Source organism: Rhincodon typus, chromosome 9, assembly GCF_021869965.1.
Source record: "Rhincodon typus isolate 14 chromosome 9, sRhiTyp1.1, whole genome shotgun sequence".
Classification (NCBI taxonomy): domain Eukaryota; kingdom Metazoa; phylum Chordata; class Chondrichthyes; order Orectolobiformes; family Rhincodontidae; genus Rhincodon; species Rhincodon typus.
Window position 1 is genome coordinate 61,583,611 of NC_063340.1, and position 17,559 is coordinate 61,601,169.

Consider the following 17,559-nt stretch of genomic DNA (forward strand, 5'->3'; position numbering starts at 1 on the left):
AGTTGTTTGTTGCGAACCGAGCGTAGGTGTTCTGCAAAGCGGTCCCCTTTGATATGAGTTACGATCAACCTGAATTCTGCTGATGAGTAATGTGGGAATAGTTGGAAAGCAAAAGAAAAGGTGTATGCTTAATTGAAACCTGAGCTTGAGCTTGTGGTAGCTTGAAACATTACTCATTTGGCCTTGCTGTGAGTTCATATTCTCTCTAAATCATTTTATTATTGCAAATGCTTCAATAAATTGCTCCACAGGATCGTTTGCTTCTTTAAACATGTGTAGAAGGAGTTGTTTGCAAAGGATCAATTTCGTAAAATGTACAAAACTTTACTGATATAGCTATTGAGTCATGATCCCAGATATTGTTCTTACTTGGATTAAAGTGAATTTAGAGTAATAGCTATTATTAAAAATAACCACACCTTGTTTCAGGTCAGGTGTAGAATTTTATTACGGGCAGATGATATATGATATTTTTGTTTTACAGATGGATGCCCAGTTCCAGTTTCCCAGCAGTCAGGAAGTAAGTTGTGTGTGTGACAATGGCAGATAAATTGCCTTTGTATTTGTATGTGGTGTGAACAGGCGATTTGTAAGAAAGGAGGTAATAGCTTGCATTTGTATTGACTTTCACAACCTCAATGTCCCAGAGCACTTCACAGCCAATTAAGTATGTTTTTGAAGTGTAGTCACTATTGTTATGGGCCAAATCAAACCCCATCAAAGTATGTTAAGATAGTTGTGACCCCAGCTTTTCTTATTTTTAAAGGCAAGTGTAAGGCATTGTGTTCCCAATGCATATCAATTGGTCAAACTACCAGGCTTGAAAAAAATACACTTTATTCTTACAGTCCAGTTAAAATACAGACAAGACAAGACTAAAAAAAAGCTTAACTGCAACTATCAAAATACTTATCAAGAATATATATAAGCTAACTGATTAGCTATTCCAAGGTAGTAACGTCCCATAAACACATCCTTAGCAAAGGCAAATTCAGTAAAATAGATTGTCTTACATGCAATGTTTCTGCAGTCCAGGAGGAAAGAACATCAAGAGAAAACTAAGAGAGGGAGACTTCAGATGTTTTGCTGCATCAGGGACAGATATATAGCAGCTGCCAAATCCCAACCCCAAAGTTAAATTAAAATCCTGGTTCTATGAGCCCATCCATTCATACTGCTTCCATTGTTCCAACTTTAAAAAAGAACCCCAAGGCCTCACAAGCCATTTACTTTATTGGTTTGGAACAGACTGCTCGTTACCTCTGTCTCAACCTTTCTTCATAAAATAGAAACAAAATACACCTCTTAAAGTGATAGTATCATCATGCAGTTGTAAAGCGAGGAAGTTTGCGAGTCAGTTTGCACACAGTCAATCCCAAAAACTTCACTACAGTAAATGACCAGACAATCCATTAACTTTTAGCAATCTATTGGTGACTGAAGTAACTCCACAGAGGGCAGTATCCTGTCATCAAGTCACCCTTTATTTACACGTGGACTGTCCTTGACTTTAGTATTGCCTCTTCATTGCCAGCTATCGGAGTGTCAGTGTCTGTGACACTCCCCTTTTTATCTGTCAGCCAGGGCTCCCTGATTGCACCACATTAACAACCCCAATCAGAGAACTCCTATTCTATGACGTCCAGCTGGCTGACCTCGTTACAATCACTACCGTGACAATACGGACAGAATGATCCTACTCCCACCTATTCTTCCCGTTTCTTGCTTCACTGAAAAAGGAAGTGTTTAAATATTTTTAAGAGCAAAAGATTAAAGAAAAATCAGAGGAAGAGCAAGAGAGTGGTAACTATAATGCTGTGATTTTGGACTGTAACCATCTAGTTCTTAGTGAGTACTGATCCAAAGCACAAATGGGTCCTAAGTTGTAGCTAAATTACTAGTTCACCAAGAAATATCAGTGTTACTGGTGTGGGAGCTGAAATATTGTCACACTGGAAGGATACTGATGCCTTTGGGGCTGAGTAACACGTATGAGGTGACTGAACTTGCATCTCTTACAGTTGACCTGATGTTTGCTTATATCTTCATTATTGGGACATTGACATTACTGGTAAGGTCAATATTTGTTTCCCATACCTAATTTCCCCTGAGAAAGTGAGATCATGGTGGAGAGTCACCTTCTTGAACCATTACAGTCCTTCTCTCACTCTCAGTGCTTTAGTTCCAAAATTTTGATCTATTGACAGTGAAGGAGTGACGATATAGTTCCAGCTCAGCATGCTGTGGGAATTGGAAGGAATCTTACAGGTGGTGATGTTCCACATGTCTGCTGCCCTTGTCCTCCTGAATGGGAGAAGTTTTGTATCTGGAAGATACTGTTGGATAATGCTTAATGAGCTGTTGTAATGTTTGATGTATATTGTATTTGCTGCTGCCATTGTGCCACAGGTGAAGGGGCAAATGTTCAATGTTGCTTTCTTTCTAGTGATTCATTCCCTTCACATCTGCAATCATGCCCAGCAACATTTAGTATTTTTATGTCCCTTTTATTGTGATACAATATTCCTGGGCACTTCAATTGGTGACCCTAATAGAAGAGATTTTAAATGGTGAGAGTTGAACTTTCCCAGCTGAGATCTGAAAATCTCAATCTAAAATTTGAACTTAAATGTCTGTTTTAAAGAACTACAATTACCATTTTCCCGTATCCTTAATCTTTTCATGTAGAGTCTTAGGGATTCCCACGTTATTCCATGGAGATACTGTGAGTTGTCATAAGTAAGTCCAGTGCAATAAAAGTCTTTTTTAAAAAGTCTTGATTATTTTCTCAACTGCATTTAATGGAGTCAAAAATGGAAAGTTGTGGAAGACATTTGCAGGGATTGCAAGTTCCATCACCCCTTGTTCATTGCGATGCAGGCATCATACTAATTTTGTGCCACCTGCTGATTCAAAGGTTTTGATACAGAGCAGTTTCCTGTGCAGGAAATAATTCTGATCTGGGAAGCTGTAGAAAGGCCTAACTCAAAAGAGACAGCCTACAAGGTTTTCAGATGCTGTGCTGGAGGCCTTGATGTTTGAAGTAGAAAGCAATAAAAGTGTTTTGTCTTTGTAAGAAATTCTCAAGACTGGTTAAAAAGGCAATGGAGGCAGATAGTGATGAAGCTCAATGCCAGGTGTCAGGTCCCAAGGACCTTTAATTCATTCTGCAAGAAAGTCAATGACCTTACATGAGTGATCAAAGCCAATGGAACTTTGAATGTCGAATCCTACCAGTCACTAGCTCAGTCAGTAGTAGGGCTGCTTAGTGCTGCACATTTCTGTCAGTCAATTTCCAACACTCTCCGTAAGGGCTCATTTATGGGCTTGACATCAGTTAGCCTTCAGAGCTTCCCATCAAGTTTACACACATTGCCAACTATTTAACTATGACCACCACATCACTTAGTCACATTACATCACATTCTCTGAAACATTTCCCTGTCTCTTGCAGGACAAGGTATCACAAGGGAAGACGGTGATATGATGGTTTTGTCACTGGATCAGTAATCCAGAGATCTGTGCTAATGCTCTGTCCACATGGGTTTGAGTCACACCATGGCAGATGGTGAGAATTGAATTCAGTTAATAATCTAGGATAAATAACCTGTATAACGGTCATCGTGAAATTTTGGCGATTGTTGAAAGAAAAACCCACCTGGTAAACTAATGTCCTTTTTGGAAAATTTCAAGAAAACATTACCTGGTCTAGCCTGCATTTGACTCCTGACTAGCTGATTCTAAACTGCCCTGTGAAACGGTCTAACAGACCACTCAGTTGTACCTAACTGCCATGAAGTCTGTTAAAGGGAATGAAACCAGACAGACCATCCAGTATCAACCTAGGCACCAGAAATGACAATAGCACATGCAATTCTGGTGACCCTGCAAACTCCTCCTTATTGACATCTGGGGGCTTGTCACAAAATTGGGAGAGTTGTCTTATTAGGCTAGTGAAGCAACAGTCTGAATTGTCAAACTCCTGGAATCATACCTTACAGATAATGTCCTGGGCATCACTGTCACCAGCCCTGGGTATGTTCTGACTCATCAGCAATGCATACCCGACATAAGTGGCAGCATAATGTGCATACAATTAGGAGGGAGTTGCCTTGGTTGTCCTCAACTTTGAATTCGATCTCTTAAACTCTCGTGTCAGGTTGAACGAGCGTGGAAACCTCCTGATTACCATCAACTCCGTGAATCAGATCTGCTCCATGTTGAACACCACTTGGAGGATACTCAGAGGCTGGCAAGAGAACAGGATGTGCTCTGGGTGGAAGCTTCAACGTCCATCAACAACAGTTGCTCAATAACCCTAATACTGACTGAGCTGGCTGAGTCGTAAAGGAAATAGCTGCTAGAGTCACCAATGGCAGGCAATGAGGGAATCATCATGAGGAAGAAACATACTTAACCTTGTCCTTACCAATCAATGTCTAGCACATACATCTGCCCATTACATTACCGGTAGGAATGGCAACAGCACAGTTCTACTGGAGAAGATGTCCCACTTTCAAATTGAAGACAGCTTGCATTGTGTTGTGTGGCACTACCACCATTCTGAATGAGATATTATTCAAACTGATCTAGCAACTAAAGACTGGTCATCCACACGGCGCTGTGGGCCATCAGCAGGAGTAGAATTGTATTCAGCCACAATCGATAATGTCATGCCCCAGCATATCATCCACATAACCTAAAAAGGTCAACCTCATGACACTACAACACATGACTTACTATATGCCAAGCAGCATGTGATAAAGTGAAGAAATCCCACAACCAGTGGAACAGATCTAAATTCTGCAGCCCTTTCACATCTAGTCATGAATGGTCGTAGCAAGTTAAGTGCTCAGTGGAGGAGGATCCACAGATATCATCATCATCATCAGTGACTAGGTAGCCCAGCACCTCGGTGAAAAGGTGATGCTGAAGCAACTATAAGCACCTTCAACCTGAAGTGTGAAGTGGATGATCCATCTCTTCCTTCTTACGAGGTCCCCAGCATCACAGATGCCAGCCTTCAGTCAATTTCTTCATTCCGTGACATCAAGAAGTGGCTGGAGGTACTGGATACTGCAATGGCTACGGGCCCTGACAACATTCTGACAATTGTACCAAAGACAAATGCTGCAAAGCGAGCTGTGCCCCTAGCCAAGCTGTTTCAGTACAGTCATAACACTGGTATCTACTTGGCAACGTGGAACATTGTTCATGTACGTCCTGTCCAGAAAATGTAGGACAAATTTAGCCTGGTCAGTCTACTCTCAGTCAGAAGTAGAGTGATGGAATGTGCCATCAAAGTCATTGTTATGTCGCCATAGTCTGACCAGCCCATAAGGCTGCGCTGTCATTAGGAAGAGACGACCGGTGGTGATTTAACCTGAGAGCCACCATACCTCGGTATGTCCTTCACGGTATCCTTAGCCAGTGATGAGAATTGAACCCATGCTGTTGGCATGACACTGCTTCTCAGACTAACCATCCAGCCAACTAAGCTAAACCTGTGCTAAATTGCCTATCAGGGGATGACAACAGCAGCAACAGGGTGGTGACACCATTGCTTGCTCTGTTGTAAAGCAGGGAGGGTCAAAGAACAGTTGAACAATAGCAGCAGGGGAGTATATAATCAGGGGCACAGATAGGCAATTTCTGTGGCCACATAAGAGTCTCCAGAATGGTGCATTGCCTCCCAGGTTCCTAGGTCAAAGATGCCTCTGAACAGGTATGGGTCATTCTCAGAAGGGATGGCAAGCAGCCAGAGGTTGTGGTACATGGTGGTACTAACGACATAGGCGGGAAGAGTGACAAGGTCCTGCAAAGGGAGTTAGGTAGTAAGTTGAAAAGCAGGACCTGTAGGGTTGTATTCTAAGGATTACTCCCTGTGCCAGTGAGGCTAGGAATATGAAGATAGTACAGTTAAATACATGGCTAAAGAGCTGATGTAGGAAGGAGGGTTCAGATATGTGGATCATTGGGATGTCTGCCAGGGCACTTGGAAAACTGTACAAGAAAGACAAGTTGTACCTAAACTGGAGGGACACCAATATGTTGGCAGGGAGGCTTGCTAGTGTCGTTCAGGAGGGTTTAAACTACTGTGGCAGGGGGATGGAACCAGAGCAGTAGGTTAGAGTTAGAGACTAGGGCCAGTAAGGCTAACGGGCAAGACAACCAGGGAGAGGTTACTGAACATGGAGGGACTGCCGGTCTGAAGTGTGTTTGTTTTAACGCAAGGAGATTGACAGATAAAACAGATGAACTTAGAGCTTGGATTAGTAAACACAGACTTTGTTGAGAGAGGGACAAGATGGGCAGCTGAATGTTCTGGGATTTAGACATTTCAGATGAGATAGAGAGGGATGTAAAAGAGGTGGGGAGTTGCATGACTGATAGTTAAGAGTAGTCCTCAGAAGAAAGTACTAAATTGGGGGAAGGCTAACTGTGACAATATTAAGTAGGAACTGGGGAACATAAATTGGGGGCAGCTGTTTGAAGGTAAATCCACATTTAGATTGGAGGCTGAAGGGTGACCTGATCAAGTTTACAAAATGACAAGAGCACTACTGGAATTGATAGTCAAAGTCTTTTTTTCCAGGACAGAAATGCCAGTTACTAGGGGACATACCTTTAAGGTAAAAGAGGCAAAGTTTAGAGGGGATGTGTGAGGCAAGTTTTTTTACTTAGAGCTGTGTAAGTGCCCGGAATGTGCTGCCAAAGGTGGTGATGGAAGCAGCTTGACAGATATGTGAATAGGCAGGAAATAGAGGGATATGGACTGCATCGAGGCCTTATGTGTCGGTATAGGCTTGGTGGGCTGAAGGGTCACTTCTTGTGCTGTACTGATCTTGTTCTTTGTACTACCACTGTGCTACAAGAGCCCCCAGTTCCTCAGGGTAGTGTCCCTGACCTAAACATCTTCATCTGCTTCAGCAACAACCTTCCCTCATCACAAGGTCAAAGTTGGAGTTGTCTGCTGCTGATTGTGCAGTGTTCACCATCAATCACAACTCCTCAGACAGTAAAGCAATTCCTGTCTAAATTAAACAAGACCTGGACAACATTCTGGTTTGGGCTGATAGGTGGCAAGTAACATTGGCGCCACATTAACATCACTGAGCTTGTCTAACAACCCCCTGGAGCTTACCATCAACCAGAAATTGAACTGGCTCAACCATATTAAAAACTGTGGTTACAAGAACAAATCAGAGGACAGGAATTCTGTGCTGCATAACTCACGGCCTGATCCCACAAGGCTTTGCTATCAGCTACAAGACATAAATCAGGATTGTAATGGAATATTCTCTATTTACCCGGATGAGTGTAACTCCAACAATGTTCAAACTTGATACCATCTGGAACAAAGTAGCCCACTTGATTGGCACCTCATCTAACACCTTCAATATTCTGTACCCCCGTCACTGATACACCGTGGCAACTGTGTGTGCCATCTACAAAATGTACTGCCAACAACTCACCAAAGCTTTTTAGACAGCACCTTCTAAACCCACAACTTCTACCACCTAGATAGACAAGACAGAAGACACCATCTGTAAGTTCCCATCCAAGCTGCATAAGGGCCTGATTTGGAACTATTGCCAAGTCAAAATCTTGGAATTGCAGCCCCAGCAACATTGTGGGTGTAGTTGCTTCCTGTGGACTGCAGCAGTTAAAGAACACACCATCTGATGGACAAAAACACCCACATCCTATGAATAAATAAAATGAATAAATAAAAAGCTTTAGGCATCAGGAGCTATTAGGAGAGTGAGAAGTGTATCTGCATACCCTAGCCTTTATTGAGATGGCTACTGCTGATGCTGTGGTCAACGACAGAACTAAAGCTACTGAAGATATGGTAACCTCATACTTAATCCTCTTTCTCATGACTCGCTTTCTCCTAATCCCCCACACGCTTCTAATATACAAGCTAGAGCTGCTGTTTAGGCAGGGATTGCAGTTTTGCTTTCAGGTTTCCTTATTGGTGCATTGTAAGATTTTTTAGTGTGCTTTTGTCTGTGGAATAATTTACCAGGTGATTTTGCTTTGTGTTGGCAGCTGTGTTCGTGGCAGATATATTACAAATTACTTACAAAATGTGGCTACAGTTGGTTCGCTATAATGCATGTCCGGTCATGCGAATTGGCTATATTACGACTGACGAATAGGGGAATGCTATTTCTAAAACATGAACATGTGTTGGCTATAACATGATCCCATATGTGCGCGGAGGAGTACGCGTCAACATCACATGATCGTTTTGCGGGCTTTGTCCTGAGCATTCACAGTGTTAATGCCGAAAGAGTCTCTGCACCAGTATCACATGGATTTCAAGATTTTCCTCATCCTGAATAATGCACCAAGCTATCCTCCCACCATTGATGAGCTTTCTGAAAACCTCAAAGTGCTGTTTCTACCCCCAAACTCAACCTCTCTCCTTCAACTCATGGACCAGGGTGCTTTGTGGATGAAGCAAGCTGTGTGAACCCTTAGGTTGATTAACTTTAATTAGTTTCAATTGAAAGTTGTTGATTTGAAGTCCTAAGTCAACTTCTCTCCCTATAGATATTACCTAATCTGTTGACTGTTTTCAACATTTTCAGTTATTTCAGATTTCCGGTATCATCGCACAGTCTTCTTCTTAAACTTTCATAGTTAACTATTCTACACATTTGTGTAGTATGGACTGGTCTATTTCTGAAGGTGACATCGTTTTCCCACTGAAAACTGAAGCCTGAAAACTAAAGTTTGTTATAAATTGGGAATTCTTGGGAGTGTGGCACATTTTTCTAAGAGCTCTCTATTCTGTATGAATACTAATCAATGTTCTGTGCTATTGTAATACAGGGAGAGAAGACAAAGTAGTTTAGTGGGGGCAGAAATTGAATGGCAGATAGACTGAATGGAACAGAAGTAGGCCACTTGATCCAATGTCATATAGTCTTAATGTGTATATAAATCTTTGATAAACCCCAATAACAGTTTGGAAATCAGATAACTTAATGTTTTTTTTCTGTGGAGCTTCTAATCTCCCTTCATTAACTGCCATCTTTCTATCTTTTACGATGATCTTCAAAATCTACTTTTTTAACCAAGCTTTTGGTCTTCTGTTCTGTTCTATGTGGTTTGGAATCAAATTCTGTTGGTAACACTCTTTTGAAGTAAGATGCTGTATAAATACAAATTATTGTTTAATTCAAGTTCAGAGATTCAAAATTTGGTGTTATCCTGACCCACTGCCTGGATGGTGCAATTGCACTGTGATGTGTTTATAGTATTAAAGTGAACATAGAAATTTCCAATCCAAAAACGTTAACAGGACATTGTTGCTGATGTTTCTTTTGGGCCTGAGATCATTTTGGATGTGACGTCTGTATCATACAACATTTAATCTGGACGTGAATAGTCTCTTAGATGGCTATCAATAATTTTAAGGGTACAGAGAGAATTCTCCAGATTTCTTTCCAAATAGAACTTGATTTTTAATCCAGTTTTGCCATTTCCAGGTAAATGCCAGGTTACTACAGAAGAAATGTATGTTACAAAGATATCACAGTGATACAATTACAACACTTTGATGTTGCTGGAAGAGAAGATGTATTGCCAAAACATTTTATCTTGCACTCATTGGGACAAAAGCAAGAATATTCAAGTGGACACAACAGTTTTTCCTATAGGAGAAGGGGATGCTGATTGGTTAGCTGAGTCAATTTTGTTAACAATTCAACACCTTTCAATGCAGAATGAGGCTAGGTTTAGAACCCACATTTCCGTGAAGGCTTGGCTTTTATTTTTTGATCTGTTTTGTCACTAGTTCAAAATTTATTTACACAAAATGAAGAAATGTCATGTGCTTACAGTTTCTGTTATTGATATTATAGATATCTAGTTGATGGACACTTTTATAGGATTGTTACAGCAGCAGATTGTTTTAAAAATGTTCTGAATGCCTTTTTACAGTGTTTTCATACATTTTATAGGATGGTGTCAGACACTGTTGAGGGTGGGTGGGAGCATGGGATGACATGGAGATTGAGGGGCCAAAGGGGTGGGATGGGGCATGGGTTACAGTGGAAAGTATAAGGTGCCAAAGAGGTCTGTGGGGGAGGGGAAGCAGATGTGGGAAGTGGGCGAGGGCCTAATATTCAACAGCAGACCTCAGACCAAATGCATGGAAACCAAGTGGGCCTTTTAAACCACCTCATCACTTGGCAGCCCCTGTGGTCATGCTGTGCCTGTGCCTGAGGCAGCAGCCCTGACTTCACTCAGCACCCCATTACACAGTAATGAAAATTGTACCATTTCGGGTACTATTCCCTGAAGCAGGTCTGTTGAATTTTCCAACTCAATTTACCTTGATAGTGAAAATTCCGGCATCTCCTAATCTGCTATTATATTTCAAACCACCTGCAAAGTTTGGCTTTCTTATCCATAGGTGAATAAATTTTATTCTAATTAACATTGTCACGTATCTGTCCTTTCTGAGTCTTTTGTGTATCTTTGAGGTTAAACCAATTTTTCAACAGTATTTATTCTAAAAGTATTCTTTAAGGTATGCCATAGATTTGTGCAAACTTAATCATCAATTTTATTTTGCTACATTTTTTACAAATATGAGAAAAAGAAAAAAAAATCACTTGAAATATACATTTTGTTCACAATATATGAATAAGAGAGTGTGAACTAGAGAAGATGAGTGAGAGGCTTAGTCATTTGAGGACCAAGTAGGCTGTGTAAGTGCAAGTTTACTGACAAAAGCTTTGCACCGATTTTTAGGTCACTCGACGTAAAGTCATTTCAGATTTAATCATAAACCATGAATTCAGTACGAGCAGCAAAACCTTCAACCATATTTGTTATTCCAGTGAGTTATATCGTCATTGCCAATTTGCTGCTTGCCTTTTCTCCCTTGTTGCCCTGAACTTAGCTAATGATTCCATTTTGGGATGGGGAGGAAAATATAAAGCAGGCCTCTAGCTCCACTATTATTTATATATGGGCAGAACGATAAGCAATGGCTTACTAGGTAGTTGGAAGACTATGAGGACAGTAGAAGAATGATAATGGAAGAGGAACATTGTTGATTTTATCCTATGCTCTGGACAAACTGAGGAAGCATAAAGCACCACAGTTGAAATTGCAATCTGAGAAGCTTGGACATCATGGTGATGAGAGAATGCCGCATTGAAGGAATTTCAAAAGATTATTGGGTGAGGCATAAATGTGTTGTAACTTTGCTACTGCAATCTAAAATTTATCCCAATGTCATAGCTTATTTCTGTCTTCTGGTTTCAAATGTTATTCTTTTTTTGGAATGATGCGATGATCTCTGCTTTAGCTCCTCAAATATGTTCTCTATATGTGAACAGGTGTCCCCTTAACTGTCTCATCACTTTCGGCGAAAGTTTAAATGAACGATTCCTCAATGCTGATTCCCCATTCTTATTTCTTTCCCATCAGCATTGATTAGATGGATGAAGTACCTGTATCGTTTGCTTTGGAGTTGTCAGATGGTTCCATTATGATGTATATTTATGTGTTCAATTGGTGTTTTATTTGGTGCTGGTTGTGCAGTAATTTTGTTGATAAATGCTTTGAGGACTTGTCAATATTGTTGACATTTTCATTCCTGAATATTTCAGTATAGTCATCAGCTTTCAGTGGTTTTGACAAAATTTCATTTCAGAAAAAAAACGTTAAGGAAATGTTTATTTCTTGAATAAGTTTATTTAGGAACTATGGGAAAAATAACTTTTATATTGAAAAATAATGGATTTTGTTTCCCAATCCAAAGGGAAAGAGTGGCTAGAATATCTGTAGTGACAGCAGCTGTAGCTTTAAGTTCCAGTAACTAGGCTCTTTATAAAATCTATGTATTTTTTAAAAAGCCTCATGAATGGTGTAGATGTGCAAACTGTCAAAAAAAGTGGAGATTTTGAGGTATCATTGAGAATATAGAAATAAGCAGTTTGCTTGAAAGTCTAGCAAATCATGTTGAAAGGTCTAAACGTTCAAAATTCGTTAATGCACTGATAAGTGCAAATTCCAGGATTGGAATATGTGTTCAAATGTTCAATAGCCAGTGACATGAATGTAAATCATTTTAGAATATAGTACCTTGCCATCAAAGAGGAAGAAATACATGAATCAAAAAGTATGAATTAAAATTTTGAATGCAAGTCACATCTTTAGTTATAATTGATTAGAGCTGTAAAGCCATTTAGTGGAGCTGAAAGCAGTGGCAGGACTATTGATCATTTTCACTTAATTATATAGTAAAGAATGAGTTGCTTTTGTTTCAGTAGCTCCCAATATGGCACTAATTTGAATCATTAAATATTTTGATAAAGCTAGCCTATGGATTTGTCAGTAAATGTCTGAATGATAACTTAGTTCCCTGCAGTGATGATTACTGTTTCCAAATAATTATTCTTGAGTTCAAATAAAAGCTATCAATGCACCATAAACATTGTCTAATTGATTAATGATACTTTAAAAGATGTAAACTATTACAATGGATATCAAAAACAATTCATGTATGTACATAGGCCGACATGTAACATTAAGCAAAGCATCATTAACAGAGTCCCTCAAGCATTATGTGCAGTGCAATTGTAGTGGTTTATTCCTTAAAGGTGACTGTACCCTTTCTATCTATAATGTCCTCCAACTTTATAGTCCGCTGAGACCTCTATGCACCTCTAATTCTGACCCCTTGCATCCCCTCCATTTCTTTTGCTGCCCCATACAATTAGTTACAGAGACTCTAAATGCTGGAAATCCTTCACTAAACCCTATTCCTGTTTTATATCATGTCTTCAAATTTAAATTTTTGACCAAGTTTTTGATCATCTGTCCTAATATAATTGTATGTAACCTGATGTCAAATTTTGTCAAATAATCCTTCTGTGAAACTATTCAATTAACAATGCCATATAAATGCATGTATGGCATGAGCGTATACTGTATAAGAACTGCACCATGTTTAAGTTTTGCAGTACCAGATACTCTGAACTAATGTTGTACTGGTCAGTGTTATGGACTATTGACCCCAACTTCAAAATTTTGCTTTTTATGGTTAGGCAGCATTGACTGCTTTTTTTGCTTAGTACCTGCAAAAGATGTATTTAAAACATAAAAAACAATAAATTTGTTTACATTTACCTCTCCAGTGTGACTATTATTTTACAGCTGTGGTTTAGCTCATATTTTACTGCATTGCTGAAAGTGTTGACTACAAGGCGTGTCTAAGATACTGAAGCACTTCAACATTTTGCACGTGTGGTCATTGTTTGGCCTTGACAGTATGCTCAACCATTGTGAGCATTCAAAGCAAATTCAATCTTGTTCTCCGCTACAATCAACTGGTAACAAGAGAATACTCAGATAGAATAATCACTGCTGACATGCCACCCACAATCCCTGCCCCACCACCACCATCTAGCCTGCTCCCTTCTTAGCCCAAGAAGAGCACAGCAAATAGCAGAGATAGTAGGAACTGCAGATGCTGGAGAATCTGAGATAACAAGGTGTGGAGCTGGATGAACACAGCAGGCCAAGCAGCATCAGAGGAGCAGGAAGGCTGATGTTTCGGGCCTAGACCCTTCTTCAGAAAATGGCTTTGCAGTGGAGTTAAAATTGTATCAGAGATAGTAGGAACTGCAGATGCTGGAGAATCTAGGAGGGTCTAGGCCCAAAACGTCAGCCTTCTTGCTCCTCTGATGCTGCTTGGCCTGCTGTGTTCAACCAGCTCCACCTTGTTATCACAGCAAATAGCAGTGCCTGTTTAGATTTGACTTAAAATCCAGCAAAAGAAAACCTGGTTCGTACAGCTTAATGCATACCATGTGCTGATTTTTACCCAAGCTGTGGTGCTGGTTGATTATTACAGGCATTTGTATAAATTCTGTTAGAAACAGTTGGATGTTGCCATTAGTTTTAGTAAAACTTTAGGATTTGTACAAAATTTACAAAAGCTTAATACTAAGCCAGTGTCTCCCAAATCAATTCTGCCATAGAGTAGTTTGATGCAGTAGCTGTCATTAAAGTTGAGTATGGTCATGGAACCTTCATGTAACCTATGTCACCAGATCCCTAAGGTGTGCTCGAGGTTGGAAACATTTCTTTATAGCACAAACCACATTATGTACTCTGTTTTGGGAGGAAAAAGTTGGAAAGTACTTTATTTGTAAAGCATTGTTTTCTTTCTCTAGACTTTTCTTCCTTTTAAGCATTGCAATATTTCATATGGCATCCTTTTAAATAACCTGGAGTTTGATTTTTGGACTTCGTGCTAATCAGGATGTGAGATCTCAGTGCTGGATCATGAAACCATTCTCATTTCAAATGCCAAGTCTCCACATCGAGGTTAGGTTTTACACAGTCAGACAGTGTAAATCTGCGCGTACCCAACTGCATTTCTAGCCTCAAATGAGCCCCCCTTGTAGTGGTGAAATTCAAATGTGTGTCTTCAAAATATTGGTCAGCGCTCTGGATTACTAGCCCAATGATATGCAAGACCAATGCAGCCAGTAATTGTGACTGGATATAACTTCAGACTCCTGAAGTGAAAGGTGCATGTCTAACCCATACCTGATTTCCAATTGTTTTTGCATTTGAAGTTCTGTAGTTCAGAGTTTCTTGCATTTATTGTCAAAAGACAAGGTTAGATGAAGCGCTGCAATATGCTAGTAGGAGTTGATGTTTAAAGTGTCGCTCTTTAACCAACCAGGAGTCTTTTGTTCTCTTCACATAGGAAGATTCGCAAACTTCTATTACCTTCTGAGATGAGGAGAGCTTCTAGGCGACCTTGCTGCCCAGTTGTTGTGCCATCTCTTCCTCACACTTATACTCCCTCTAATCAATGCAAGCAGTCTGACACTACAGAAGCCATTGTCGTTGCAGACTGAAAACATGAAGTGAACAGATTGAGCCAAGCTTCTCAAGAAAAGAGCGTTAATTGAAGTTGCAGATCACATGGATTCCTGCTCAGGTCTTCATAAAGTAATTTTCAGTTGTTTGGTGTCAAGTCCATTAGCAAACCAATGTCTACATGTTTATGGCAAAATTATTTTGCTGCACTCTCAGCGGGAAAATGTACCTGTTGTACCACATATTATTTTCTAATGCAATAGTGGTGATGAGGACAAATATATTACTGTCTTGAATGTTTCATTTGTACATTAGACAATTACACAATTGTATCAGAATATTTTCAAATCCTTGTTAACTTGCTTTTTAGAAGTAATTGTCAGTGCATACAAAGATCAGGGATGCCCAGTCTGTGATCTGTGGCTCAGGATGGTTGATGCCCAAACAACCTACTACTGTTCATGCTCATACTTTTTGCTGGTTTAGCCTTTGTGAATTTTGTGGGCATCGAGTATTTAAAGGGCTTTTCTTGATATTAATCCCTCACTGGTGGAAAAATCAGTTAACCAAAACAACATAATGTCAGCACCTACAGGCTCGATACAAATAATGGGAGCACAGATTTAAACTTTTAAATAATGTCTGCAAAGTCCAATAGAAAAACCCATTCATTTGTTGCAAGTTATTAGGAAAAATGAATTAAGTTTGGCAGTTGTGTGTGCAGGAGTACTTACAAAACATGATTAGTATCAGGAAGGGAAAACCCCTATTTTACAGGCTCAAATTGAGTCAACAGTACAGCAACCTTCCATGAATAAAATAGACTGATTACAACTGGTTGGAAGACAGCAATATTATGCCAGTCTCCGAACTTATGAAAGGCAGATGGGCACGGAAATCAGAAGCTGGCCTGTCTTTTTGAAGTTGCTAATTAACAAACTAATTAGCAACCATTTGCAAATTTTCATTGCCTGCTGCATCTGTTTGGGCATTGAACATGAAAATGCTTTGTAGTATTGACAGCAACAATGACGAGGCAGCTGAGGTGCAGAAGAACAGGCCTTTTTTTTAATAAAAGAATCTGAAAACAAGGGGCCTTCTATTGTTGTAATTGACTTCCCGCTAATGGCATATCCCCTCTGCCTCATGACATCCTGGCCTTGAGTCACAATTGGACACAGAGGCTCCATTTTGCACCTGTGACTGGATTAGCTGCCTTCCTGATGGACAGCTATAAATTATCCAAGCAACATTTGATTGAACAAGTTGAAATAGTGACGGTATTGCATTCCATTTCCCACAACAGCCCAAGAAATATAAAATCCTGCCCATTATTACACTAGCAAGACTTTCAGTTGAGCTCAGCCTGCCGGGTATTTGGATGATCAGTTCACAGAGGCAAGGAAGTGCACCAATTTGTGTTTCGTGGCATAAGTGGCAATGCATCTAATTAGACAAAAAGTTGGAAAACTGTCAGCTAATGACTGGTACCTGGTTGATTCATAAACATGGGAGACAACTGAACATACAGCTAGAACTGTAGTTGTGACAATGTGTATGTTAAAATGCTTATGTCAAAAATCAATAGGCAACATTCACAAATGGTGAAATGCTTATCTGTAGCTCATTACAATAATGTAGTATTTATGGATACCAAAATGTGAAGCTGCAGAAGGAGCGTCATTTTGTTCGGTGTAGAATGTTTTCACAGAATTTGATAATTTATTTTCAGGCTCTATTACATTGATTTTCCTTATTTGTAAAGTAATCCAGATTTTCCACTATTTTCTTTTATGTATCTTGCATCAAACACAGATTAGCAATGTGGCTGTACTCATTAAGGCTGTCACTGGTTACCCACATTGTATGATGTTAAACCCGTGCCTGTTGCATGGTTTATTCATTTGGTGTGAGAAAGCTAAACCACCATTTTTATTTACAGCGCAAATGAAATAAGACTTAAGAGTTATAGAGTCATACAGCATGGAAACAGACCCTTTGGCCCAACCAGTCCTTGCTGACCATAATCCCAAACTAAATTAGTCCCACCTGCCTGAAGTAAATCCTTTGGGTTTTGTTTTTGTACTTCCAATCTGAATCTAGTGAGCTTGGGAAAAGACAGATAATGTCCTTCCATCGTCTCACCAATGCATCATTATAGTTTCTGCTACCCTGTTCAATTACCTTATTTAGTTGATCCTTTTCAATTTTCAAAAATTCACTGCACAACCTCAAACAGCTGCAAAGAACCCTTTGTGGTTGTTAACATACTGAACAGGTTCACAGATAATCATCTATAGGATCTCTTTATCCACTGCACCTCTCCTCATTTAAATGAATGGAGTCTGACCAATTGAAACCTATAATGCTCTCTTTGAAATGGTCAGATTTCAGGAATTTTCATCATTATGAGAAGAAGAAGGTTTTTTTTAAACACGTGAACTATAACCATGCCACTCAGGTAGTTTGATGTAGCTTAGTTACATCCTAAAAAGCTTTCTTTAGGGTATGAAAGTGATCTAAGTATCATGCCTGTAAAAAGGAAACACAGTTTGGGAACAAATCATAGTGCCACATTTAGTTACCATCTCTCTACCTACTCAGTGAATGTGACTGTTAGGAAAACAATCCCTTTGTTTTATGGAGGTGCAGGGCTGGATGAACACAGCAGGCCAAGCAGCATCATAGGAG

At 39.8% G+C, this 17,559-nt stretch overlaps 1 protein-coding gene across 1 annotated transcript in view; it reads left to right on the forward strand.

Annotated features, from left to right (window-relative positions):
* The window catches only part of LOC109921530 (metastasis-associated protein MTA1-like), a 43,649-nt gene extending 28,498 nt beyond the window's left edge, over positions 1 to 15,151 (forward strand). Inside the window, exons 6-7 of the mRNA XM_020521581.2 lie at positions 485 to 520; positions 14,753 to 15,151. Of these exons, the coding sequence (XP_020377170.2) occupies positions 485 to 520; positions 14,753 to 14,906 (190 nt within the window). The 3' untranslated portion in view covers positions 14,907 to 15,151. The remainder of the gene's footprint in view (positions 1 to 484; positions 521 to 14,752) is intronic.
* The last annotated feature ends 2,408 nt before the right edge of the window (positions 15,152 to 17,559 follow it).